This window comes from Sander vitreus, chromosome 9, assembly GCF_031162955.1.
Source record: "Sander vitreus isolate 19-12246 chromosome 9, sanVit1, whole genome shotgun sequence".
NCBI lineage: Eukaryota > Metazoa > Chordata > Actinopteri > Perciformes > Percidae > Sander > Sander vitreus.
In genome coordinates, this window is record NC_135863.1 from 6,155,130 (window position 1) to 6,180,954 (window position 25,825).

Here is a 25,825-nt window from a genome sequence, read left to right on the forward strand (position 1 = left end):
TCAAGACATTAGAAAAAAAGAGATTTTGTTGAATATCAGGATGGTTTTTTTCCGCATATATCCGGCAGTGAGTGTGCAGTAGGTCAAGCTGACAGAGCGACAGTGTGGATGGGACACACATGCAGCCGGACACATATCTGGTCAACCTTACAACACAGACTTACACAGATACAGACAGGGAGGGCTTCCGAATGTGTGTGTGTGAGTGTATCTCCCTCTTGTTCTCCCTCTCCCTCAGTGTTTCTGCATTGCATGGGCATACCCTGTCCAATCGTTTGGCCTCTATGTGTCTAAGTAGCTGTTGCCTCCAATCGGCAGGCATCCTGGAGGTGATGTCTTCAGGCTTCAGTGGTACGCCAGGTCTTACTTTGATTGTGTCATCAGATGGTTTCTCAGGGCAAGTTGCCAGAGTGTAGTCAGGGGGCATTTTCTCTAGCAGGGCAGCCATGGTGGGACGAGCTGACACTGGACGAGCCTGAGGACAAAGATTCATATTTTATAAAGACGATAAGAAATTAAGTTGGACAGCAGTGGAAAAAGTGACTGTGTATGTAACAGGGATCACTCGTACTGATCAACCCACTGACAATTAGCACCAATTTTGCAGTTCCCTTTAGCTCTATGGAGCATTTTAGCATCTTTCAGCTCATTTTTGGGGGTGTTAGGGCCTGCAACCCTATTGTTTTGTTCACCACTTTCTGTACAACATTACATGACAATCCGTGTGGTAGTTATTTAGATATTTCAGTCTGGACCAACGTGGTGGCCTGACCAATGAACCGAGCACCTGATTTTGCCATCCCTAGAGCCAAGCCGCTAGCGTGGCTAATTGCAAATAATGCTATGTTCAGTAGTATGACACCACTCTATTAAGTTTAGGTATAATGTGGTGTCGCGAGGGTTAAATGGAACATGAGAATGCCAGGCAGATAAGCACAAAGACTGCAGTATTGCAGACACTATACCAGACCATCATGGGGAGATGCAGCTTAACCTAAAGGTGACCTCACTTTTGGCCCTGTGATTTAGCTAAAGACTGCCAGAATAACACTGCAGATATAAGGGCTCAATACTTGTTTATGAGTTTCCTTCCTGTGCCCTGCTCTTTTTATGCTGAAAGGTGCCAGATGGGGTGCTTTGCTCATCTAATCAGCAAGCTCCTGGACACCTCTCTGTGAATATTTTTGGAAAGTCTGACTTTGGGCAAACCCAGAACATGCTGAAGGGATTATTTATGGACTTAGGGGAATGCCGTGGGATCTAGGGAAAATGGATGCGGCAAAGGACACCTGCGCCACTCTGCTTAGTCTGCTGCTGTGCAATGACCTCGACCAAGATAATGGGTGGAAAATGGATGAATAAAAATGCTTACACTCAGTCATATATACTGTAATGCCAAGTCCTTCCAAATTACCAATACAAGGATTTAAGGTAATTTCTTTCAATTTAGCCATCCAATATACCACGGAAAGGTTAGGGAAAGATGGTGGTCTTGGTTAAAAGAAACCAAAGTTTACTGTTGTAAGGAGGATGAAAAGCCCCAGGTCTCCAGTGTCAAAGACAAATGCTTTGTACCCCAATCCTGTAATCCAGAAATACAGTAATGTTCCTCTCTTTGTTACATCTTGACTTTTGCACAAGTATTACTGTACGGGTACATTTAATAAGCAGAATAATCAATATTGAAAACAATTATTAGATGCAGCCCTAATTGTTTTAATTGTAACATGACTCACACTTTAAAAGTGTATTTCATGCACTCCATAGCAACTGCAAGTTAAAACTAATTAGTAAATGTGGGACACAGAAACACACAAACTATTTACATCAGCAGCTTAGGTGACATTCTACCTGAGATGCTCCGTAGGTCTCAGTACTGTAGCTCCTGGCAGACAACGGGCGGCGCTGAGTCAGGCTCTTGGTCGGATAACCAATCATGGGTTTCTTCTGTTCCTGGTAGGTGGGATATTCGTCATCGTAGCGACCGTTTCTCTTGTTGTGCATCATCTGGCTCTGGCTGTCGGCCATGTTGGTGAGAGCAGAGTGCTCCATGGGGGTGGAGTAGGCCAGAGCCCGACCATAAAGAGGGGGGTCTGCCTGAGGAGGGGAGAGTTGCAACTATAACAGACCTCTACATTAAACCAAAAATGTATATTGCGAGGATGTGGTGGATAGATATTTAGCAGACAGCTTTATTAATGAATGTTTCTATGTAATGTTTGACAATTTATAGACAAAAACACTGACATACAAAAAGAAGCATTGTTTTGCAGACAACAGATCTTCTACCTGCTGTCTGTACTGAGCTTCCTGCAGCGCCTCCTGCTGGGCTTCATGGACTCTGCGGAACAAAGCCAGCTCTGTAGAGCTCACCAATGAATCTGCTCTCCTCAAAAACCCTGGCCTGGAGCGCTGTGATGGGATTGGCTGCTGATGCTGGCTGGGCTGACCATCCTGGTTGATTGGTGATTGGGGAAAAGAAAACATCTCCAGTGGTGGATATGCACGATACCGAGGGCTCACCAACTCCTTGGGTAATGTCTTCCCTGGTTGATTGATGTACTCCAAAGCTTTAGATGAGTGGTTGACATAATCTGGTGTGTTGGGGAAGGGGGGAGGGACCCGACGGTCCATGGTCACCTGATTGGTTAGAATGGTTACCAGTAAGTAAGTAAGTAAGTAAGTAAGTAAGAAACGTTTTCAGTAGGGCTGTCAGCATTAAAGCATTAATCGCGTGATCGCATGCCGGCATTTATTAATTTATTTTACACTTCACTCGGCTTTGCGTCGTGCCTAACAGGCTACTATTTTGACCCTTTGCTGCACCGTTACTTGTCATCAAGCTGCCACTTCCTCGTAACACATCCTGCTGCTGCAGGCTGCAGGCATGATGGAGAGAGACAGCAGCAACACAATTCTGAATGACGCTTTTTATTTTCCAAAACTCCCGACTCCCGGCAGACGGCTCAGTAGACAAGTCGAAAGCCATATGCACGTTGTGTAAAGCCAAATTAAAATATCACCGAAGCACGTCAAGCTTGACCTACCACCTACGAGCTAATTAACGTGACTCTGGTTGATGCTACCCACTAGCATGCTACCCACTCAGGCAGAGCACTATTTTGGAGAGTGCTACTTGCCGACCTGTGGATGAAACCAAATCCCAAAAACTTGCGAAATGGGTGGCAACTAACTGCAGACCTGTCAGCATCGTAGAGGACTCGGGTCTTTAGGTAGTTACACACCAACCAGACGGCTGACCGTCGGCAGAAAAAGGCAGTCGGACTGATCAGTCGGGTCCCCGAGGTCCAAAAAGTGCCTCAGAACACACCGAAGAGACGCCAACTTGAGCATTTGCGTGCGCGAAATGTAATACGTCTCCATAACAGCAGGCGGCGCTGCTCTGTATTGTTTCCCAGAAAATGAAAACCGGCAGCTGATTAAAGGAACGTGGTTCTTTTTTCTCCAGAAATTCACAGCCTGTGAACTGTCATGGCGGCTTGTTCAGAATACGATCTCATATTGTACTAAAATAGTTCACCAAAACGTGTTTCTGAAAACATTTTAAGCGAGAAATAGGCCATGCAGTTGCTGAATCTGTCTTCATTTCAGATCGACAAAGGTCAGTTTAAAAGATTTTCGTCAGATTTTGAGAGACTCATCCGCAATACAGTAATGCAATCCACTGGTAAGAATTGCTTTCCATTGTTAATATGTACTTAAAAACTGTTCTGAAATGTAAAATAATAGAATTTTAATCATGTGATAAAATATGCAATTAATCGCGATTAACTATAGAAATTCAGTGATTAATCGCGATTAAAATTTTTTTACCGTTTGACAGCCCAGTTTTCAGGCATTGTTGCTGTCCAAAACTGTTTTATAGAGTGACTTAAAAACCCCTGAAAATATTGTCTTTGCTGACTGCTGGAAGTTTATCTTATCACCTTGCTGCAGTGAACTTTAACATACAGTATACCACATGAAAGCTATTCAAACAATGAGCACCAAAACAGCAGACAGACACAGTTAGCGGAGCATTTAGCATCTGAATAGCCATATACTGTAGTTCCCAGGGGAGTTGATGGAGACCAAAAACAGAGCTAAAAGAGACTGAATATTGGACTTACATTCGTCAGGTGTCCAGAAACATGACTCCAAATGTTGCTTAATAATTGCTGGTTGTGTAATAAGTAACTGTTCACTAACACATTCGCTCTATCACCTTAATATTCACAATTTATTTCTGCTGCAAGAGGTAAAAAAAATCAGTTATTGCAGGTTTTACAAATGAGACGAGCTTCTAACCTGGGGGTTGTAGTTGTGGTCGAAGTGGTAGGCCTTATGTGGGATGGCAGGTTTTTGGTTCTGTCCCGACTGGTTCTGGTTGCTGCCTCTGTGTCCTGGGAACATCAGCTCATCGTCCAACATGGGGGCAGACTGTGACCGTGACATGTTGGTCTGCTCCATAGAACCGGGCAAATCTTGACGGTCCAAACTAGTCTGTTGCTCAATGGATGAACTGTAGGTGTCCACAGGAATACTATAGAGAGAACAGCAAGATAAATTAGCTACAACTTTGCAATCACTTGACCTACTGACATAACATGTTGATACTCCTATTGGTAAGAAGAAAATAACAACAAACCTACCTGTAGACCTTGTAAGAGCCCATGTCAATCTCATCGATGCTCTGTGACTTCTTAAACTTAGATCTCGTCTCCCTCATCATGGGGGACAGGCGGTCTGAGCTTTTACTCATCACCACGGTCACCTTGTTGCCGCCGCTGACACTTAGCTGATCCTTCCTGTTCTGCTCCCCCTGATTGTCGTGGTACGTCCAGCTGCCGGGCAAAGGGCCTGGGCCTTGTTCCAGCCTTGAAGCAAAAACAAGGGAAGTGATAATACTAATGACCAAAAATATTTGCTGGACAAAAGCAGAATTATAATAGTAGGAAAAAGACATTATGTCTGGAAACAGGTAAGTGTTAGTATGAATGAGATCAGAAATGAACAAGGGGTCCAGCAGCTTCATAAAAACATATTTTTGCACAAATATTATTATTGATATAATACTATTATATTAAATAATATAGATTATGCTAATATTTAGCTCTGTAGATTATCTACAGCCAACATCAGCTGGTTTATAATACAGCAGTTACACCACTCACAGATTGACATTTAAAATTAGGGCTGCAAGCTAATAAACCATTTTTGATCAATTTTTGAATAATCTAAACCATAAAAAACAAATAGTAGATTAAAGAAAATGTAAAATATTTAATTTACAAGTAAATAAAAGCAAACGTGTGGCACTTTTGCTTGACAACAAGCACAAATGTTAAATCTGTTATTTGTTGATCAACTTCTTGATTACCCAATCTGCAAACCCTTGGGGTTATGGAAGCCTACCACCTAAACACATACCCATTTCAGGCTGTGGGACTGTTGGAGCTCCATTCAGTTACCTTGGGTCAATGTCCTTGCGGTCAGGGTTGGGGCTGGAGGTGGGCGTCAGGTCCAGTTTGGAGGGAAAAGCGGTTCGGTCCTCCAGCGGGCTGGGCGTTCTAGTCCAGTTCTGCCAAGGATTCTGGGAAGGATGTCCAGATTGTGGGTCAATGTCCGGAGCGCGTTGGTTGCCGTGGAAGGGGAGCGTCTGAGTGTCCAGCTCCAGAGGTACTCCTACGATTCGCTCCTGCCTGAGGAGGGGGCGGCGCCCGTGTGTTGACTGGCTGCGGGGTTTGGAGCCCAGCGGCGGGTTTCCCTGACTTCCAGTAGAGGATGGAGGGTCCAGAGGAGACTCCTCAGCATCAAAACCTGTGTTGTCATAGTGAGGGGCCTCAGACCAATCAAAAGGCTCGCTCAGTGGGCGTCGATCCCCACGCTGCTGCAGGGTTCCTGATGGAGGGGTTTCTCTCTGAGATAGCAGGGGCTTGGAGTCAATGGGTTTGGGGAAAGACTGAGCCAGTCTGCAAAGATACAAAATAACAAACACTAACTATGCTGTGGAAAACAATAAAATCAACTGATAAATAATCAGAGCCAATGGGCACTTGAAAAACCTAACTTTCTCTCTGATGTTTCTCTGGAAGATCAATTATACCAACAACCAATTCATGTTTCCGAGAGCAGCCTTGAAGAGAAAATATTAATGCCTTAAACCGCCCTCACTGCCACTCGCAGTTTGCCACAAGTTTCAAAAGTACACAGGGACAAGTATACAGACTGTGATCTGTACATCACCCCAAAGGCGTGCTTAATGACAACTTTAATGTCAAAAAATACCAAAGCGAGCTTTCAACCTTCAGGGGCTTCTTAGAACGAGGAGAGGCATAAGAGTGAGGACAAAGAAATCAGTTTTTAACATTATTATAGACATATTATTCCATTGATAGAGCAATGGAAAGGGTTACTGTTCTTTAAAAGAACATACAAACTATCTGTTCAGACACTGTGCTGTCAGAGAGGAAACAGAATAAACAAACTAGTATAGTATAAAACCAACCTTTGCTACGAGATTCCTGAATCTTTTGAACACTCGATGGGCTAATGTGAACGTCTATACATTTTTGTTTGTCAACCTTCACATATTGAACAGTCCCCATTTTCAAGGTTGTAAAATAGTAGAAATTAGGAGCATGAATGGAGTTTTAGCAATGCTGTGGCAATAAAATGTGTCAATTACCTGCCAGTAACCCAGCAAGCATTTCTACTTTGACTAGATAATAGATAGACAAAAAATTTGAGCTTGACCAATACATTAGAAAATAATTAATGTTATCTGAATATGACGGCTGATATAGTAATGAAAAAATGCTAAAGATATGTTTGAGGTACTTTTGAAATAGCTTTGCCAAATCAACTATGAAATGTCTTGTTCAGCACAGATGTGAGTGATTCCTACCAAAAATGTATGTTGATGTTCAAAAATTAGTATCTCAAATATCGTTACAGGCTTCAGGCTGCAATCTTCAGTTACGTTGAGGCTATGCTGAAAATGCCATGACTATGACTTGCAGTTGAGTTGAGACATTTGTTGTTGTTCATAGCTGCAACATTTCTGATTACAACTCAGTTTAAAAACACTGCACTGCAATCAGGGTAACAACTTCAGCAAGAGGACCAAGCCTCTTTATTTGCTTCTTTTTATGTGTTGGTGTGAAGAAAAGAAATGCTCAGTACTGAAGGCTGGACTAGACACCTTTGAAGCAGAGGAAAAGAGATGGAAAGAGAGAGAATCCTGGACAGAAGTCTGCAGCATCCTAATGAGTCTCTCTGACCTTGACTGAGCGAGCGGAGAGATAAGAAAGACACAGAAAGATGGAGAGAGGAGAGGATGGATGGAGCGATTGGATAGATAAATGAGATGGATGATAGATGGAGGAGATTGAAGGGGGTTGGAATCGAAAAAGAAGAAGAGATGATGGATAGTCGAAGGGATGTGATGAAATTGAACATGAAACAGCCGTGTGTGTGTTAGTGTGTGTGTGTACCTGTTGGTCCAGTGTGTCTGAGGGGCCTGGTCCTTGTTTGGGGCTGGCAGGGCAGGAGTGTGTGGGTGTGCGTGAGAGTGTGAGTGTGAGTGTGAGTTGCCGGGTGGGTTGGAGGAGCCAGAGGAGCCCTGTGAGGGAGAGTAGTCGGAGTAGGTGGCTGAGGAGCCACTGCGGTTCAGACAGTGAAGCTTATCCACCTCTTCATCTGTAGACTCTGGACAGAGACAGATAGACAGAGAGAGACAGACAGCTCTGTTCAGTGAAAATGTCACGTCCACTTTATTCTGATAACCCTCTTTTACAAGTGCCTTTGTGTCATGTCTGTAGCTTATCCCCCTGGATTTGATTTATCTTCTCAGATCTTTCATACCAGGTGTTATTGCTTGTACTGGTAGTGATATCAGAATATGTTCAGGTGACCTAGGCCACACTTTGGTGTCCATATTTCAAAAAGGGAAAGGGTCATGATGAGTGAAGCTATGGCAGGGCTAAGAAATGATCCTCACATTAAAAACCAACAGAGCCTACGATTTCACAATTGTAATCTTGTTTTGAAAATACAGACCTTTACTAGGACAAAGTAATCCTCCTGTGGATATTGAAACTAAACTGTGAACTATGTTGTCAAAGCTTAAAAAACTTGATGAGAGCTACAGCAAAATCAAAAAGTGCATCCCGAATGATGTTTAGGCTGAATTGCATTGAAGCCTGTATACTTTATGACAGATGATGAAAGGTAGAAGAATCAGAATTCTTTCTTAATCTTGTCATTCTGTATCTTGACCCAGATTCCTGTAGTGCTCTCCTATGTTTGGACAATATTGAGTCCACTGCACTGACGCAATAAATGGCCTGGTTAGTAAATGTGGGCTTAACAGTTTTTAAAAAATCTTTGTTTAACACACTAGTCCCGTTAATCAAGAAGCTCTTTTTGAAGAGAGCCCTGTAAACAAAGCAGCATCAAAACAAACTCTGTTGCAGAAAGACATAAAGGAGGGGCCAGGGACCAGCGGGCTAATAAGTCAAACCTATTAAGATCTTGACAAAACATAGAAAGCTTCCAATTAACTTTGCCACATGATCCTTCATTAAAAATGTACACTCCCTAAGAGCTGCGCGAAATGTAATACGTCTCCATAGCAGCAGGCGGCACTTCTCTGTATTGTTTCCCAGAAAATGAAAACCGGCAGCTGATAGGACGAACTCGTCACGTGGGTCTTTTTTCTCCGGAAATTCACAGCCTGTGAACTGTCATGGCGGCTTGTTCAGAATACGATCTCATATTGTACTAAAATAGTTCACCGAAACGTGTTTCTGAAAACATTTTAAGTGAGAAATAGGCCATACAGTTTCTGAATCTGTCTTCATTTCAGATCGACAAAGGTCAGCTTAAGAGAGCTGACGCACCAAGCCGATTATCGGCCGTCGGACAGTCTGGCGAGGTCGGTGACTCGAGTCTGTTCGGTGTGTTCCCTGCTGTCGTCCGTCGGAGGAGACGTCGGCCTTTATTTTGGCCGACCCGACATGCTCAGTCAGAGACAGGGTAGTCGGGACTCACCCAGAAACGGCGAGCGGATGAGCCTCTCAAAATCTGACGAAAATCTTTTAAACTGACCTTTGTCGATCTAAAATGAAGACAGATTCAGAAACTGCATGGCCTATTTCTCGCTTAAAATGTTTTCAGAAACATGTTTCGGTGAACTATTTTAGTACAATATGAGATCGTATTCTGAACAAGCCGCCATGACAGTCTGGCTGTGAATTTCTGGAGAAAAAAGAACCACGTGACGCGTTCGTCCAATCAGCTGCCGGTTTTCATTTTCTGGGAAACAATACAGAGCAGCGCCGCCTGCTGTTATGGAGACGTATTACATTTCACGCACGCAAATGCTCAAGTTGGCGTCTCTTCTGTGTTTTCTGAGGCACTTTTTGGATGTCGGGGACCCGACTGATCAGTCCGACTGCCTTTTCTGCCGACGGTCGGCCATCTGGTTGGTGTGTAACTACCTAAAGACCCGAGTCCTCTACGATGCTGACAGGTCTGCAGTTAGTTGCCAGACTAACTGCAACTAACTGCCAGACATATTACGTTTCGCGCACGCGCAGAGCATACGCTCAAGTCGGCGTAGCCTCAGTGTGTTTTGAGGCATTTTTTTGGACCTCAGGGACCCGACTGATCAGTTCGACTGCCTTTTCTGCCGAATGTCGGCCGTCTGGTTGGTGTGTAAGCACCTTAAAAGATTTTCGTCAGATTTTGATTCGCCATTTCCAGGTGAGTCCCGACTGCCCTGTCTCCAACTGAACATGTCGGGTCGGCCAAAATAAAGGCTGACAGCTCCTCCGACGGACGACGGCACGGAACACACCGAACAACCTCGAGTCACTGACCTCGCCAGACTGTCCCAACGGCCGATAATCGGGTTGGTGTGTCAGGGCAAACAAGCCGTTTGAGTTTGAATCATTTCACAGTGAGTTCCCTGACAAAGAAGTAGATTACATGAAGGAGCTCTGAATTAGACCGAACTACTGTTCAGTAGATGGGATTAAGGCAGTAAATGATCTAGAACAGGGCAGTAAAATTAGCTTTGGACTCAGTAGTACAACTTTGATTTACCTCGGATGAAACTAAGGCCTTTGGTAAAATAGAAGGGTCAAGCTAAAAGCTTAACACTTTAGGCTATAATCTAGATTTACTGTAGAGGTTATGGTATTCCCTCCCTCTCTCTGTTATATGCTGAAATTAATCAGTTTATCACCATGACTAATTAGTGGACACTAACTACACATTACAACATGCCCCAAAGCGCTTTAGCATAGACCACATTAAATGACTGTGTGAAATGTATGTGTATGAGCCTCTGTGTGTTTCTATGTTTCTGTACACATACGTATCGTATCATACAGTACCTTTCTTGTCCTTCCCCAGCAGCACCACCTTTGGTTTGTACATAGGAGGCTCCACCAGGGTGGGCCTCATGTCAGAGATGCGGATATCGTTGGGAGAGCCGCCCATTGAGTCCTGTAGAGAGACAAAATCCACAAGTTCACACCAGGTAGCTAGCTACTGTATAGTACAATAAGACAGCCTTATTAGAAGCATGTGAGCTAATAGGCTAATGACCACCAAGTTGTAGATAGTGAGCGATAACCAGAATCACACACTTGAAATGTTAATGTTTTAAGATTTCAACCTCATAAACAAAATATATTTGAGGCTGCTTGTCCTGTCAGTCTGTTAAACTAATGTTAGTTAAGGCTACTGTAGTGGAAACCTGTCAACAATCTAATATACTGTAAATGTCATCAGATTTGCTTTGAAATTGTTTTTAAAATAAATAAATGATTTGGCCAAGTATTAAGAAGTTGCTGGTATATTTAAAGGCAGGGCTGTAGTCAAGTCCACCTTTGTCAAGTCCAACACAAGTCCAAGTCAAGACTGAGTCAAGACCAAGGCTGCGGTTAAAAGTAAAAAAAAATCCTCCTAAGTCCTTTTTCTAACAACTTTTCCTTTACCCCCGGTTGTAAACGTCATGAGGTCAAGGAAAGGTGTGAAGGAGAATTCAAAAGGAATTAGGATAAGACAACCGCGGTGCGAGGAGAATCCGACTGTCCTTACACTCTGTAAGGACAGTCGTAATCATGCGAGGGCGATGTTATGGATGTGGGTCTGCCGGTGAAAGAAGCGCATCTGGATACTTCGCCCCGTACGTTCTAAACGTGATGTTTCATGCAGGCTTCATAAACATGGACAACCCGGTGGCAAATATTACTTTATCACCATTTCTTCCCCTTCTTTTTCTGCAATAATTATGTTGTTTCATGTGAAGCACTCACTGCATGTCATTCTGTTATTATAAAGCACTGAGCTGTAGGCTGTTTATTGTATGAAAGGTGTTTAGCAAATTAAGTTTATTTTCATTATTGGTTGCTCAGCTCACCCTCCTGTCCACATGAATCCTGATTAGGATGTATAATAATAAAATAATTGTTACATGTATGCAAGATAAGCAGAATGCGTTAGGCCTACAAATCTACTGTAGGCTACATATTATATGTTATAATATGTGTATCCTATGCTAAAGGAGGTAACAAAGGAAGAAATGAAGCACCTTTCCTTATCACTTAGACAATTCGAACAGGTCTTATCATAATAGCCCCTTAACTACTTTGGGGTCATTTCACTCTGTTAGGAACCTTCCTAAGCAAATTTGAACATTTGACAGCAGCCCAAGTCTAAAGAGGTTCAAGTCCAAGTCAAGACTTACTTACCTTATGTGATTTAAAGATGATAATTTTGCTTCATTATTTGTAATAATCAAAAAGAAAGTGCAGAGTAACACACTATAGGATCAAATTAGGCCATATTATTTACTTTAAGTATAAAATGAAAATGTTCCCTTTCTTGAACTTATCACTTGTTCTGAAGAATTCATAGTACAAAGACATTGTGTCTGTGGCCAAAATGAAAATGATTGATACCTGATGACTGAGGTATGTGATGCAGCCAGGTGTAAACCAGGCGACCAATCTCAATGCCTGTTCTAGATGGATTTTGAATTAAACTTATACCTGTTTTCTGAATGAGTGCGCTTCATCAATGGTTTTGTGAACAAAAGTATATAGTGTTGGACTTGGTCGAGACCAACTAGAATATTTGGCGAATCCAATGGCCGTGTCCGAGACAAGTCTGAGTCGAAATACCAACGAGTCCAAGACGAGTCAGAGACAACAGAAAAGCGCCTTGAGTCCCGAGTCCGGACACAAGTACTACGGCCCTGTTTAAAGTTAGTGTAACTATAAGTTTATTTTTATTTATTATGAGTGGGTCCCCATGTATACAGGCAACACAATATACATTCCTGCCAATGGTGTCATACTATTCAACTGACCTATGGTTGGAGATAATGCACCAAGAAACAAGCAATGTGCCAGCAAAGACAGGGAAGAAGACCATATAGATAACAATGATATAGTAAACAATGCAGGTTTCAAAATATTCAAAAAAAATCCCCTCTGCAAATGTTTTATGAGAAAGGAATTTAATTCAACACATTTGTGTGAGCTGCGTAGCATCACGCCACCAGACAACATTGAATATTTTGTTTACTTTAAGTGTGGATTTTATTGACATTGTCCTTAATTACCCTGAGAACTCTAAAGAAACATATTAACTTAGAAAACATGACTATGACTTAACAAGGTTAATGAAATTGGGTAATTGCATTTTCACAAGCTAAAAATATTAAATTCATGGTTTGTGTGTGTGTGTGTGTGTGTGTGTGTGTGTGTGTGTGATCCTTGTTTAACTATATTCCTGGGGTCCAAAAACGGGTCCCGACAGCTTTGTGGGGCCAAAATCCTGGACCCCACAAGTTTAAAGGGCTGTTTGAGGGTTAAGACGTGGTTGTAGGATTAGGGATAGAATGAGGTTATGGTTAGAGTGAGGGTAAGTGTTAAGGTTAGGCATTTAGTTGTGATGGTTAAGGTTAGGGTAAGCGGCTAGGGAATGCATTATGTCAATGACGGGTCCCCACAAAGATAGTGTGTGTGTGTGTGTGTGTGTGTGTGTGTGTGTGTGTGTGTGTGTGTGTGTGTGGCACTCTATGTGACAAACCTCAGAGCTCTCTGTCAGGTCCTCTTTATCCTTCCTCTTGGGAATGTCAATGCCGGAGTTATGCATTGATCCCTGATCCATTAGCTGAGACTGAGAGAAGTCCTGCATCTCTCTGTCTGTCACCTGGAAAACACACACACACACACACACACACACACACACACACACACACACACACACACACATCTCAATCCTATAGATACACTGATATGTAGTGTATGGTGATGTATGGTAAAAAAAAATGTTTGTGTGTGTGAGTGTGAGCATGTCTGTGGCTGGGAGTGTGTGTTTCCTACCTCTTTAGGAGGCAGGGGCCATGGTTGTTCGTACTGTTCTTTGCTGAGGTGCGTGTGTTCCATGTTGGTTCCTGCCGAGGTGGCAGTGCCTGTGCTCAGCTGGTGCTGGTGCTGGTGCTGGAGCTGGTGCTGGTGCTGGTGTTGGTGCTGGTGCTGGTGCCCGTGTCCGGCGTGTACGCTTTTACCCACAAGACTTTGCACTGACTTGACCATGTTCTTAAGGTCCTCAGGGTAGGGTGTTGGGTAGCGCTTTAGGTTTATCTCCACCTGCACACAAACATGAAATGGGTTGAGTGTATACATGAAAATATATAAAACACACACTAAGTAAGCATTTAATAGGAACGTTATAAATATTGTGTTTGCCGACGTGAAACTTCAAAACATCTCAAACAAGACATCATGAATCCTGTTAATCCTACATTCATTTCTTGTTCACTGTTTATTTGAATGACTGTTCAATCATGTTTCACACACTCCAGTAAGAGAAACAAAATAGCAATTAGAACAGAAAAAAAGAAAAACTGCAGGTTTCTGGGAATATATTTTAAACTGATAAATACACTTTGGAAAGTTTACTTTAAAATATAACCCCCCGGATACTCATAACACAACACAAAACTAAAAACGCCTACATCTTTTAACAATACTGCTTTCAAGTTTTATTCGTCACATACTTAACATATCGCAGTGTTGTTGCCCAGTACTGTGCTTGACATAAAACATAAAAATACAATGCATACAACAAAGAAAATATATACTGTATAACAAAAGATATTATATAGATATAGGGTTATGGTCAGGTATTATGCTATATGCTATATATAAAACCAGAGTCAAATTCAAATTGTATGAGCACACATACCTGGCTAATAAAGCTGATGCTGATATCAATTATAAATATTATATTGTCACAGAGGAATCAGATTTCTTTTTTATCACCACCTTTTTTATGTCAAATGGCTCTAAATACTAAGGATCAGGGAAAAGAAACACTGCCAAATTATTTCAAAACTAATTGAGAATCTGAAAGTGAATATATATATACAACCTGGAAGTGTTGGAAGTGCCCCAACGGCCAGTCAGTTAACACTGTCTGTGCAAAACTTGAATATCAACCCTGGCTGCCTCATATGACCCTTCCTGCTCAGGCTCAGCTACTAAAGGAAGACGGACGGACGGACAGACAGACAGACAGACAGACAGACAGACAGCTGACCTTGACCTTCCCAGAGTTGTCTTCCTCTTCTTTCTTGTCCTCAAAGTCAAAGGCCACAGTCATCCTCTGCTGTCTCTGCTCCTCCCACAGAGTAGGATTAAAGCTGTCACTGTCCGACTGGTAATCTGTACACACACATGCAAACACACATCCAGGACAGGGTTAAAACTGCTATTAAACAATATGTCTAATTGTCGGACAGAAGCTTATTTTTACACAAATGTTGCCGCATTCAATTCCCATATACATTTAGAAACATACGCATAAAACATGCACACATTAATGTACAAAAACACTGTTAGACATTACGTCAGAGCACATAACATCATATAATGTAACAAAACAAGTGTGATAAAACAAATACAAAACATTCCGTGACCTTTGTTTAAATGTCCTTAACCCATGTCTACACATGAACACACACACACACACACACACACACACACACACACACACACACACACACACACACAGAGTTTGTACCCTCATCATGTCGCGGTTGCTGAGGAAACATGTAGTTAGTCAAAACCTTCTGTTTGGTTTCAGGGTGGGCTTCTGTCTGTAGTGGGATCAGAGCCTTGGACTGCAAACACAGACACACACACACACACTTTTGTATTAGTATTCTTGCGGGAACGTTCACTGATCACATTTATTCCCAAATTCCTAATCTAAACCTAATCCTACATCCAATTTTGAAAAGCAAAAAGATGTTTATTGGAATATCTGAATGGCTCGACTTGCAACAAACACCGGCTGACTGACAGGTGGGAAACAGCCAAAGTATTACTGTAAAGTTGTAAATCACTTAAAATTTGAAAGCAAATTAAAATTCAAAAAGGAGAGACACTGATTACTTGTATTTGTAATACAAATTCAATTTTGCAATGAACAGTGAGTCAAATTAATTGTCATAATTTGCATGTTCATCTCATAAAAACTAATTGCATTTTAATTTTAAATTTGCTTTCTTCTTAAGCAGTCCGGTAAAGTTCCCTTGTTGTTGTGACTTAGATTTCAATTTAATTTACTTTGTTGAAACTAAACTTTAAATGGCATGAACAATATTTTTGTATTGTAGAAAATATAGTTTTGAGCTAAATAATGCATGATCATGGACAGAGCAATAACTACATTCTACATTCTCATTACTTAGAAGATTTATATGCAATGAATTATCCAATAAAAGTAAGTAATCAAGTAATTATTGGGTCCCAAAAACTAAACGTGGCCGGCCCAATATAAAGACAGAGGGAACAGTAAAATCACTGCAGCTATGGTGAATTCAACATATGCACAGCATTATTGCCATCAGTACAACAACAGAGTCATGTCATAGTTGTTCATGTATAATGATCCACTCTTCTACACCTTGCCTTTTGGATAATAGGTTGTTGTAAGTAAAACTTAAAACTTCCTGCAGATGTTTTACAATAAAAGTCTTTCTGGGAGATAATGAAATAATGCTACTGTACTTGCTCCACTGAAAAGGTTTTTGATGTGAAACAAAGGGAGGAAGCATACAGTTTGCATGAAAGGGAAACACTGATGAAACAGGAGAACCTGGAGATGAACACCTTTATTTACAAATAGCCTTTCTCAAGTAAAAGCCTGGTTTTCTGATTAATGTGTACAGTAGCTTTGTGTGTTAGTGCTGCATACTTGTTACCATGTGGGAGGAGATACAGTACCTGATTGTCAGAAAGCCAGAGAGCTGCCAGGTCCTTCAGCTTAGTAAAGGTAAACGGTAGATTCTTTAACCTAAGGGAGAGACGCAGCAGGAGGGGTGAGAAAGAAAAGAGAGATGTTTCTTATGGCCACACACTGTACAGCCTGCAGAGCACGCAACCATGGCAACCAATTTACCCAATCCCGTGGCAACTGCAGGCCGTGAGAGCAGCTACAGAACCAAAACGGCCATTGAGAAAGTGTTGCCCGCCTGCATGTGTGTGTGTGTGTGTGTGTGTGTGTGTGTGTGTGTGTACCTGTTGTCACTGAGGTTAAGGACTCGTAGTTTGGTCATCTGTCCGATCTCATCAGGAAGAAACTCCAGTTTGTTGGACCGCAGCGACATTACTGTCACATTCTTACAGTTACCAATCTGAAACACACACACACACACACACACACACACACACACACACACACACACACACATATTAACCATCAGATCAAATTACAATTAAGGCTGGTGCTGAAAATGATCTGCTACATGAGGGACATCTTTAAACTAGCTACATTACAGTACAATGCATAAAACATATTAGGGCTGCAGCTAACAATTTCCTCGATGAATTGCTTATTTTGTCTGACCAACAGTAGAAAACCCAAAGAGATTATAGTCACTGTCATAGAAAGTAAAGAAAACCAGCAAAGGTTCACAACTGACAAGCAGGAAGCAGTCAATTTATGGCATTTGTTGATTAAGAAATTATAAAAAAAGAAGAAAAAAAAATTGATTATCAAAATAGTTTAATAAACTAATAGTTTCAGTTTGCACTGCAGGGAGATGTACAAGTTTTCATCAGGTGTTGATCTTCCTACCTCCCGCGGCAGCTCTGAGAGGAAGTTCTCATCAGCAGCGAAGGTCCTCAGGTTGTGCAGGTAGCCAATAGTGGGAGGCAACGACTCCAACTCATTACAACTACAGTCAAACTCCTCCAATAAAGACAGACTGTGTGACAGAAACAGAGGCAGAAAAGAAGAGATGCAAAGAAAATGACAGAGAAAGAACGGAAATTATTCTGCAGGCTGCAAAATATTTGCCTCAACCTTAGATTATTTAGATTACTTAGGTTGTAAAGGATAACGATGGCGCAGCTCTTTATGTTTCCTACTGCCAACAAATCCTGTGAAAAGACTGAACCAAGAATGTATTAATCCTACTATCAACTGTCTGTGTAGCCAAAGCCTGATTAAACTTATTCACTTATACAGAGCTTCATAGTTTTCCAAAAAGGTTTTTGTATTAAAATATAGTCCCAAACAAATGCATTATTTGCTCCAGTTTGAGTTACGTTACGGCTGTTTGAAGAAATCACTGACCTTTAATTTATTATTTTAGGATTTAGGTACAATTTAGGACTTACGTCTTCAGTAGGAACAAATGGGCTTGAAGCTGAGTGCCACTGGCAGGGTATTGAGAGAAGGACTAACACAGTGTTGGTTCTGGTGTTTTTGGTGGGATTTGTTGACAATAAGAAAAATATAGAATGGCACCAGCCTTATCCTGTAACATGTTCGGATAAGATGAGAAATTTGTCTATATAGCGATAACTTAAGGGAGAGAGTGTTGAGAGAAGGAAAAGATCATCACCTTGAAGAATCAGTCAATAAATGAAGACTCAACCAACCAAATCAATCTGGTATAACCTACATTAATTTGGTCTCATTTGCTGACCATCTTTAATCCCCTTTGATGTCTGAAATTCTTCAACCTGGATCTCAACTTCTTCACTCAACTAAGATTCACAGTAACATCCAGGGCAGGCCCTTTACAGGACACCCTGACCCTCCTCTCCCCTTGACTGTCATCACTGGCCTGGCAGCACGCTAACAGCAGGCTAATGCTAATGAGACAACACTTTTACATTATTGTACTGTCACTGTTAACATTGCATTAGTCTGCTATTATTATTCCCAATGGACCCGACCATCTGTGCCACCATACGGTCTGACAGGAGAGAGGGGAGGAGAGGAGTTTCATATCCTATTTTAAGATTTAAATTTGCCTAGGTTATTATTTTCTTCTCAGCATTGTTTCTATTCCTACTTAAAAGAATGAAAATGTCTCTCCTACTTCTCCCACAAAAATATACAGCTAGATTTGAACGTGTCCAATATAACTCCTGAGATCATTTAGCTGCCATCTGCCAACAAGCTCCTTAAATCCTACTCTCAATGGCAGGTGTTGCAAGGAAACACAGTGGCTCAGTCGGTAGTCACTAGAGGTCACTTTACGTTTTCTAGATTCAAATCTCCTCCTTGGTGTATGGAGAATAAATGCTTTAGTTTGGGTTTAATACCAGGTGCTACGGTAGGCTACTATGTTTTAAATCAGAGTAAACTTAGAGACAGCAATACACCTACCTGGTTTACATATACATGTAATGTATATTGTGGCCCATTTCATAGCTGTAATATAGTAATGGCCTTAAAACATTAAGAAGTAAAGCATAAGACTGTACTTGCTCTTTCCTTAAAAGTAACTGCGTTGCTTATTGATTTTAATTGAATCCACTATAGGCCTTACAACAGAGTACAGAAACAAATCTACTGATTCAGCTCTGTGTATATACAGTATTTATCCTATAGTACTGATGCAGCTAGAGGGAAATACATGTAGCATTGGTTGAGGTAAAGGCATAAATTCTGCAGATATACGTATCTGTTAAGTAATGTAAAATCATAACTTATTTAGGAATATATCATTATTTGTGGAAACAGAGGAGTAGAAATATGATCACATTCATCTTTAGTAAGCAGCACTTAAAAACTGAAGGGGTAAGAAAAGGATCATTTCATGTTTTTGGTTTAATCAGAGGGGAAACAATGGATCTACAGGACTACTTATTGAGGCTTAATCCCGGGATTTGTTCAGGAAGACAAAATGTTTTCAAAGCATTTAGATACAAATGTGTTGCAAAGAGTGACATTTAAGTCTCGTATTTCACTGAATGTATAAATAGTCTTTTAAAAATGTAATCCATCACAGATTGACTGATTCACACAATAATTAGCAACAAGATCCAAGTCACTAAACTGTTTCAAACTGAAAAAAGGAACATAATCAATTCATAAATCCTGGATGTGTTCTTATTGCAGTCTGCAATGTGAGCAGAATTGTACGCTTGTAAGTATACAGACATGAAAAAAGACTCAGACAATACTTTTGAATTCAGAAGAAAATGTTTCTGCTTAATTCAACAAATGCTCATTTTTTTCAAAAGCAACTAATCTGATTTATGTGATTGAATCTGGACTGTGATGGATTATAAGAATGATTGTAATCAAACTACTGTAATCATTTTACATGCAATCATTTAAATCTCGACCCAGTACGTTTATGCAGGGCTCGTATTGTACGTTGTGTACTGTACACAATTGAGAATGTGGATTTTATTCAAATATTAAGTCCAATTATTGATAAAGTAAAAAAACAAATTAAAGTTTATGTTTGCATGTAATTTGCATGAATTCAAGATGTTTCCCACAACCCCATGTAGTTGTACGCTTGTGTGTTTGTATCTGTAACGCAGTTGAACATCTATCTGTCTCTGAACGCACCCCTGGATCCGGTAGGCTCATGTTACTTACCCGTGCTTGGGCTTCGCACTAACGCCACAGCAACGCAGCAAACACAACACACAGAACCCCCCAATCATGAGCCAGCATAACAACACAGCAACTAACAGTAATACACAGGGAAAACCACAACCCACCAAAGATAAACCTGCTGAGAAAATCTGACAAAATACTGTAGAAGGTGATTTCAAAATAAAACAAATGTATACAGTACATGGTGTTATTATTTGCTTTTCTTTTTGTCTGTGTGTGTGTGTGTGTGTGTGTGTGTGTGTGTGTGTGTGTGTTTGTGTTTCTTACCTCCCGATGGTGTTAGGCAGTGAGGTCAGCTGGTTGTCATCTACCTTCAATGTAGTCAGCTTCTTCAACATTCCTACACAATATGCAAACACATAGACATATTCACATATACACTGAGCTCTGGAATGCCCCTTTTTTTAAAACAATTTTTCTGACAAAAGTGGAATTAAATTATAGAGTTGGTAATATTCTGTATTTTTCTTATGGTGAAAACAACATGATTGGATCATGACGACTATATTTCTGTGTAGCCAAATCGTGGCATATCTAATTCCTCTTTATAATAAAGCTCCAATTTTGTCCAAAAACCCATCAATGAGCCACACGGCTACAGTGGGTGCCATGTTCTTTCATTACCATGAACACTACAGTTTATTTTGATTCAATCCCACATACACCACCCTGCTGCCATAAATATTCCCCAGCGGAATGAAATCAATTTTAGTTGGTCTAAAAATAGTCCCAAACAAATCCATAATGTATTCCTGTTTGAGTATCATTGGCTGAAAACCACAAGTTGTTGAAACAATTTATATGTGACCAGTTTTTGAAGATTTTCACAGGAATCAATGGACGTGGGGATTTTATTTTTGTCTTTTCATAAGATTTGTGGTCAGTAGGAAAAATAAAGAGTAACGCCAGCCTTATCCTTTATTACACTTTTCAGTTATCTGTGCTACATCACTCTCGCACAGCTAGAACCACTCTCACCTGTGATGTGGCCAGTACAACCACAGTCCTCTGCTGCTGTCTACTGCGCAGCCCCATCAGGAACTAAATAGGTGGGAATTTAAATGCTGCGCTACAGCTTCATCAACTTAAGTCTATGAGTGTCTTTGTGTGTGCATGTATGTATGTGTTTGTGTGTGTACCTATAGAGTCAGGGAGTTGCTGCAGCATGTTGGAGGATAGCAGCAGGTCTTCTAAGGACTCACAGCCTGAAATATCCGTGTCCAGCGTCTCAATACGATTCTTAGCTAAGTCAAAGTACCGCAACTGACGAAGTTTTCCTATCGCCTGCAGTGGGGGAGAGCGAGGACAAAACGGAACAATTGAATGACAGAGAAAAGACAGATAAGCAACAAACTGAAAGAAAGTGTCATTCAAATATCTCCAGAGCGGCTGTTTTCTTTTACTGCAAGAGCTGAAACTGTGTTCTTACCCCTGGTATACACTGTAGAGAGTTGTTATCCAGCCACAGCTCTTTTAGGTTGTGGATCTGTTCCAACACCTCGGGCTAACATGAAAACAGAGGAATCCATATCAGCACATATTGCAGACATATGCATCAACAAATATGCAGATATGTAGAAAGTAGCTATTTATATGAAAAAAATATGAATTATTCGTTAACATCAAAGGACGCCGTCTCAGCACTTATGTTGTGAACATGTACAGATCCAAATAACTACTTCAGTGCATCTTCCGACCCAGTTTGGCATAAATAAAGAAAATAAAGAAATGTCGGCAGAGTGGGTAAGGCTGGCAATCTCTCCCTCAGTGCTTTCTCTCTCTTGGCAGGAAGCAGACCACACAGCCAACCTACTCCTGTCATAGCCGACTTCCTGTCTGACCCTGATGACACATCCTGTTAGCCTCCAACCGGCCTTCTCTTCCTCCATTATGTCACTGTGTCCCATTTCAGGGTCCAACTGAAGGACAGTAGGCTGAACTTCCTCCTGCCTTAATGAGACAGTGTACAGAGGATTGACCATATGCTGTGTTAGGTCTTGAAATGTGAACTTTGAAGGCAGCAGCCCTCAAAATAGGACACAGCATCTGTGTTTCTGTTTGGTTTCCTCCTCCTTGTTACAAATAAATATGGTTCAACTAGTAAACTACTCCTAAGACTTTCATATTTGAGCTGTCTTTGATCAAAAAGGACAATCTCAATGTTAAACTTAAACACTTAATTCATGCTACATTTCAAAATAAAATCAGTCTCACCACTTCAGAGAATTCATTGCTACCCAGATCCAACCTCTCCAACTGTGTCAGTCTGTGGATGGACCTGAGAGGAGAGAATACATTGATTACTACTACTACTACTACTACTACTACTACTACTACTACATTGTGACATATGTACATTATATAGGCTAGTTTTGTACACTGAAAAATGCACAGCCCACCAAAACACCAGGCAAACATACAGTTTAGCATTTAATACTCATATTAGATGTATTTTTTATGTATTCATTTTATGTTTAATTTTTTTTGCCTTGTTTTCTAAATCTTATTTTTACTCTTATTCTAATGATTGCCTTTTAGCATGGTAATGCATTTCTGCTTGGCTGATTGCGTCTAGCAGTCTTCTGATTATTGTGGCTCTCTGATTTGCTCTGATTTAAACGTAGCATCTACAATGTGGCCATGGATAATCTGCCATTGACGATGCATGCAGTGTCCATATTTAGGATTTATTCCTGGGGAGTAATGTTTACTAAAGCTGCATCCCTCCTTTTTCAGTTTTTCCTATCATGTCATTTACATTTGGACACATTACTGTTCTTTTTTTACTCCAGTTAGCTAGTTGCAAAGCGTGATTCCCTAACATCTTTTAAAATCTTAGGGACAAACCTTAACTATTTATGCTCACAGCTTTACTTTGGATTTACATTAGTATAAATGCTTTTCACAATCTATTGTAATTTAAATTAGTTACTCTACAACTTTGATAGTTGTCTATGTTAGGTACAGTTGTTATGTTAAACAGGAAACATTTAAAACTGTTAGAAGACATTACATGTCATTTAGCTGACGCTTTTATCCAAAGCGACTTACAATTGCTATACTGTATATGTCAGAGGCCGCACACCTCTGGAGCAACTAGGGGTCAAGTGTTTTGCACAGGGACACATTGGTTGATAGTGGGAATTGAACCCAAATCTCCCACACCAAAGGAAGTGTCATAGCCACTGCGCCATCACCGTTATAACAGGCTTTATCAGTATTCAAGACCACCTGCCAGGGATAAATATTGTTTTAATCTGGACACCTGGGAAAGCAAGCATACAGTCGGTACCATGAAGCATGTGTGTGTGTGTGTGTGTGTGTGTGTGTGTGTGTGTGTGTGTGTGTGTGTGTGTGTGTGTGTGTGTGTGTGTGTGTGTGTGTGTAATGTTCTTTCTGTCTTTCTCACACACACATATGGCGTTTGTTCTTACTTTGGCATGGTTTTCAGGTGGTTCTCTCTCAGCTCCAGGATCCGTAGTTTGGAGAGTCTGAAAAACAGAAGGCACATAAACCAAAACTTAATTTACTGTATTAATTCTCTCTTGCAACAACTGTTACTACATCAGTTGTTAATAACATTCAGTGAAATGAGGCAAAAACAGGTCACATTTATCCCCATTTCAACTCCAGAAGCAGTGCTATTTCCTAATCAGTGATAATAATGATGCATCATGATTGATCAATTATGTTTAATTATCAAAAATCACTCCACATCCTTGCAGATGAAGATCACCATGAAAATGTTTCAATTTAGAGAATGTCTTTCATTTATGAGCTCAGTTGCACAGGATTTCATTTGAAATTCTTAATGAACTGACCGCTATCAGCTGCCCTCGCTCACAATAACAGAATTTTAAGGGCAGAACAACTTGTTGAAAATTGAGAAATAAGTACCTGGATAAAATGCTGGGATATTGGGACCCCATCTAACACAGTCATCCGCAAATGCTCACAACCAAGCACACACAAACAATGACATGCATCAGTTTACCTGCCAAAGTTAGCCGGCAGATACTCCAGGAAGGCATCGTTTAAGAAGAGCTGGGTCAGATTCAGGAGCTGCGTAAAACCATCTGGGAGTCTGGAAGAGAGAGAAATGGCGAGAGGTGGAAAAAAAGAAGAACAAATGCCAAAGAAGAAAAAGAAAGAGAAAAAGAAAGAGTGTGTCCTTGAAAAACCTCAATGGATTAAAACATGTTTCCATAACAACCCTGTACAGTAGAAACAGCTAATTGATATTAGCCTGCAGAAGACTCATCTCCTGCGCACACACACACACACACACACACACACACACACACACACACACACACACACACACACACACACACACACACACACACACACACACACACACAGTAAAAAATAATTTCTGTCTGCAGTAAGTTTATGTGTGGTTGAGTCCAGTCGTGCTCCATGGACATTACACCACTGAAAGGAAAACAGCAATTACTAGCATTAACATCTGATGCTCAAAAATAAACATCAGCACTTTATTGTATCAATTATATCTTCCATTGTCCAGCCATAGCTGAGCCAATAAACACATGTGGTTGTATGGTATAATGGGGGTCTGTGGATGCAGCCAACTACTATAAAATATTTATATAGATGCATGGCTTGGAATACGTAAAAGAGGGAAAAAAACAACAGTGTTGGTCTCTTGACAGAGAAAAATCTGCTAAAACAGCTAAATACATGGCACATGCAACAAAAAACCCATTACAGCTTGTACTGAGTCCAGGTCCACTCAAACTGGTTGATAAAATTGGTGCTCTAAGCAAAACATGGAAACCATTTTTTTGCACCTTTAATAAGGGCCAAATTGTTGTTTTAATTGAAAGTGTTTAGGAGGTGTTATTTTTAGTATAATAGAGTCAGTGTTTTATCTCATGTTGTTATCCAGAAGCAGATCAATTATGCCCTACATGTTTCAGTTATTTTGTTAGTGCAGCGACAGTATATTGTGTCCAACTTGCAAAACAAACCTTTGAGCTGTAGTCAAACATTAGGCTAATATTTGCTGCAGTCAAACTGGAGGCTTCAACTGAAATGAATAAGATAAGGTGTGCATTGGTGTCTTACTTGGTGATAGGGTTGACACTGGCCTCCACCACAGACAGGCCTTTACAGCATTTTATATTGTCGGGAAACTCCTGGATACCTGAAAGAGAGAAAGAGACACACAAAGAGGGAAGCGGAAATGTGTTAGTTACTTCTTTTGACTTTTTGTTGAGTGATTTCCTATAAAGAAAGGGAATTATTATCTACAGTGAGCTTTGCAAGTGTTAAGACAGTGTCAAGTTTTGTCATATATTTTGGAGGTGAGATCATTGTGATTATGAGCTTTTTTTCTGGGCTGCCTTGAGATCTGTGCTACCTTTGTTTCCTTACCTGCTCAACTCCGTATGTTGTACTGTATATGCAGGACTTTTTAATTAACAGAATTAACACCTGCCAACCCACCAAAAGCAGGTAAAAAAATAACTTTGGCTGGTATAACATTGTAAAGTTACGAGCCAATTTGACCGATGATGAATGCAAAGCATCTGTTTTTAATCCAGCTGCAGAAACGATCCGACAAATTGGTGTTCACAGATTGGTCTGTTTTCTGGCAAGAAATTTGGGCGTTTTGGTGTGTGTTTGGCTTGAAAATGAACGGAACTGCGTGAAGCAAACCAGAGGATCTGAAATGAGGCAGTAAAGTCAGATAGGAAGAAAAAAAAAACCTGGAGATATTTTTTCGAGAGTAAAGTAAATGTTTATAGTTTAATGTATATCTGCCAGCCATCAACCCAAACACATGTTTTTAAAGAAATATGGATGCTTAAATGTATTCAGCGGAACTCATAATCTATTT

At 40.7% G+C, this 25,825-nt stretch overlaps 1 protein-coding gene across 1 annotated transcript in view; it reads right to left on the reverse strand.

The window, feature by feature from the left end:
- The window catches only part of lrrc7 (leucine rich repeat containing 7), a 52,932-nt gene that overhangs the window by 23,658 nt on the left and 3,449 nt on the right, over positions 1–25,825 (reverse strand). Inside the window, exons 3-24 of the mRNA XM_078259906.1 lie at positions 25,051–25,129; positions 23,957–24,046; positions 23,397–23,453; positions 22,177–22,240; positions 21,392–21,466; positions 21,102–21,246; positions 20,230–20,302; positions 17,170–17,299; positions 16,611–16,726; positions 16,317–16,386; positions 15,109–15,208; positions 14,626–14,750; positions 13,407–13,673; positions 13,111–13,233; positions 10,404–10,515; positions 7,497–7,710; positions 5,472–5,972; positions 4,653–4,877; positions 4,309–4,543; positions 2,290–2,640; positions 1,852–2,097; positions 263–475 (exon numbers count right to left, since the gene is read on the reverse strand). Coding sequence (XP_078116032.1) covers positions 263–475; positions 1,852–2,097; positions 2,290–2,640; positions 4,309–4,543; positions 4,653–4,877; positions 5,472–5,972; positions 7,497–7,710; positions 10,404–10,515; positions 13,111–13,233; positions 13,407–13,673; positions 14,626–14,750; positions 15,109–15,208; positions 16,317–16,386; positions 16,611–16,726; positions 17,170–17,299; positions 20,230–20,302; positions 21,102–21,246; positions 21,392–21,466; positions 22,177–22,240; positions 23,397–23,453; positions 23,957–24,046; positions 25,051–25,129 — 3,611 coding nt within the window. The remainder of the gene's footprint in view (positions 1–262; positions 476–1,851; positions 2,098–2,289; positions 2,641–4,308; positions 4,544–4,652; positions 4,878–5,471; positions 5,973–7,496; positions 7,711–10,403; positions 10,516–13,110; positions 13,234–13,406; positions 13,674–14,625; positions 14,751–15,108; positions 15,209–16,316; positions 16,387–16,610; positions 16,727–17,169; positions 17,300–20,229; positions 20,303–21,101; positions 21,247–21,391; positions 21,467–22,176; positions 22,241–23,396; positions 23,454–23,956; positions 24,047–25,050; positions 25,130–25,825) is intronic.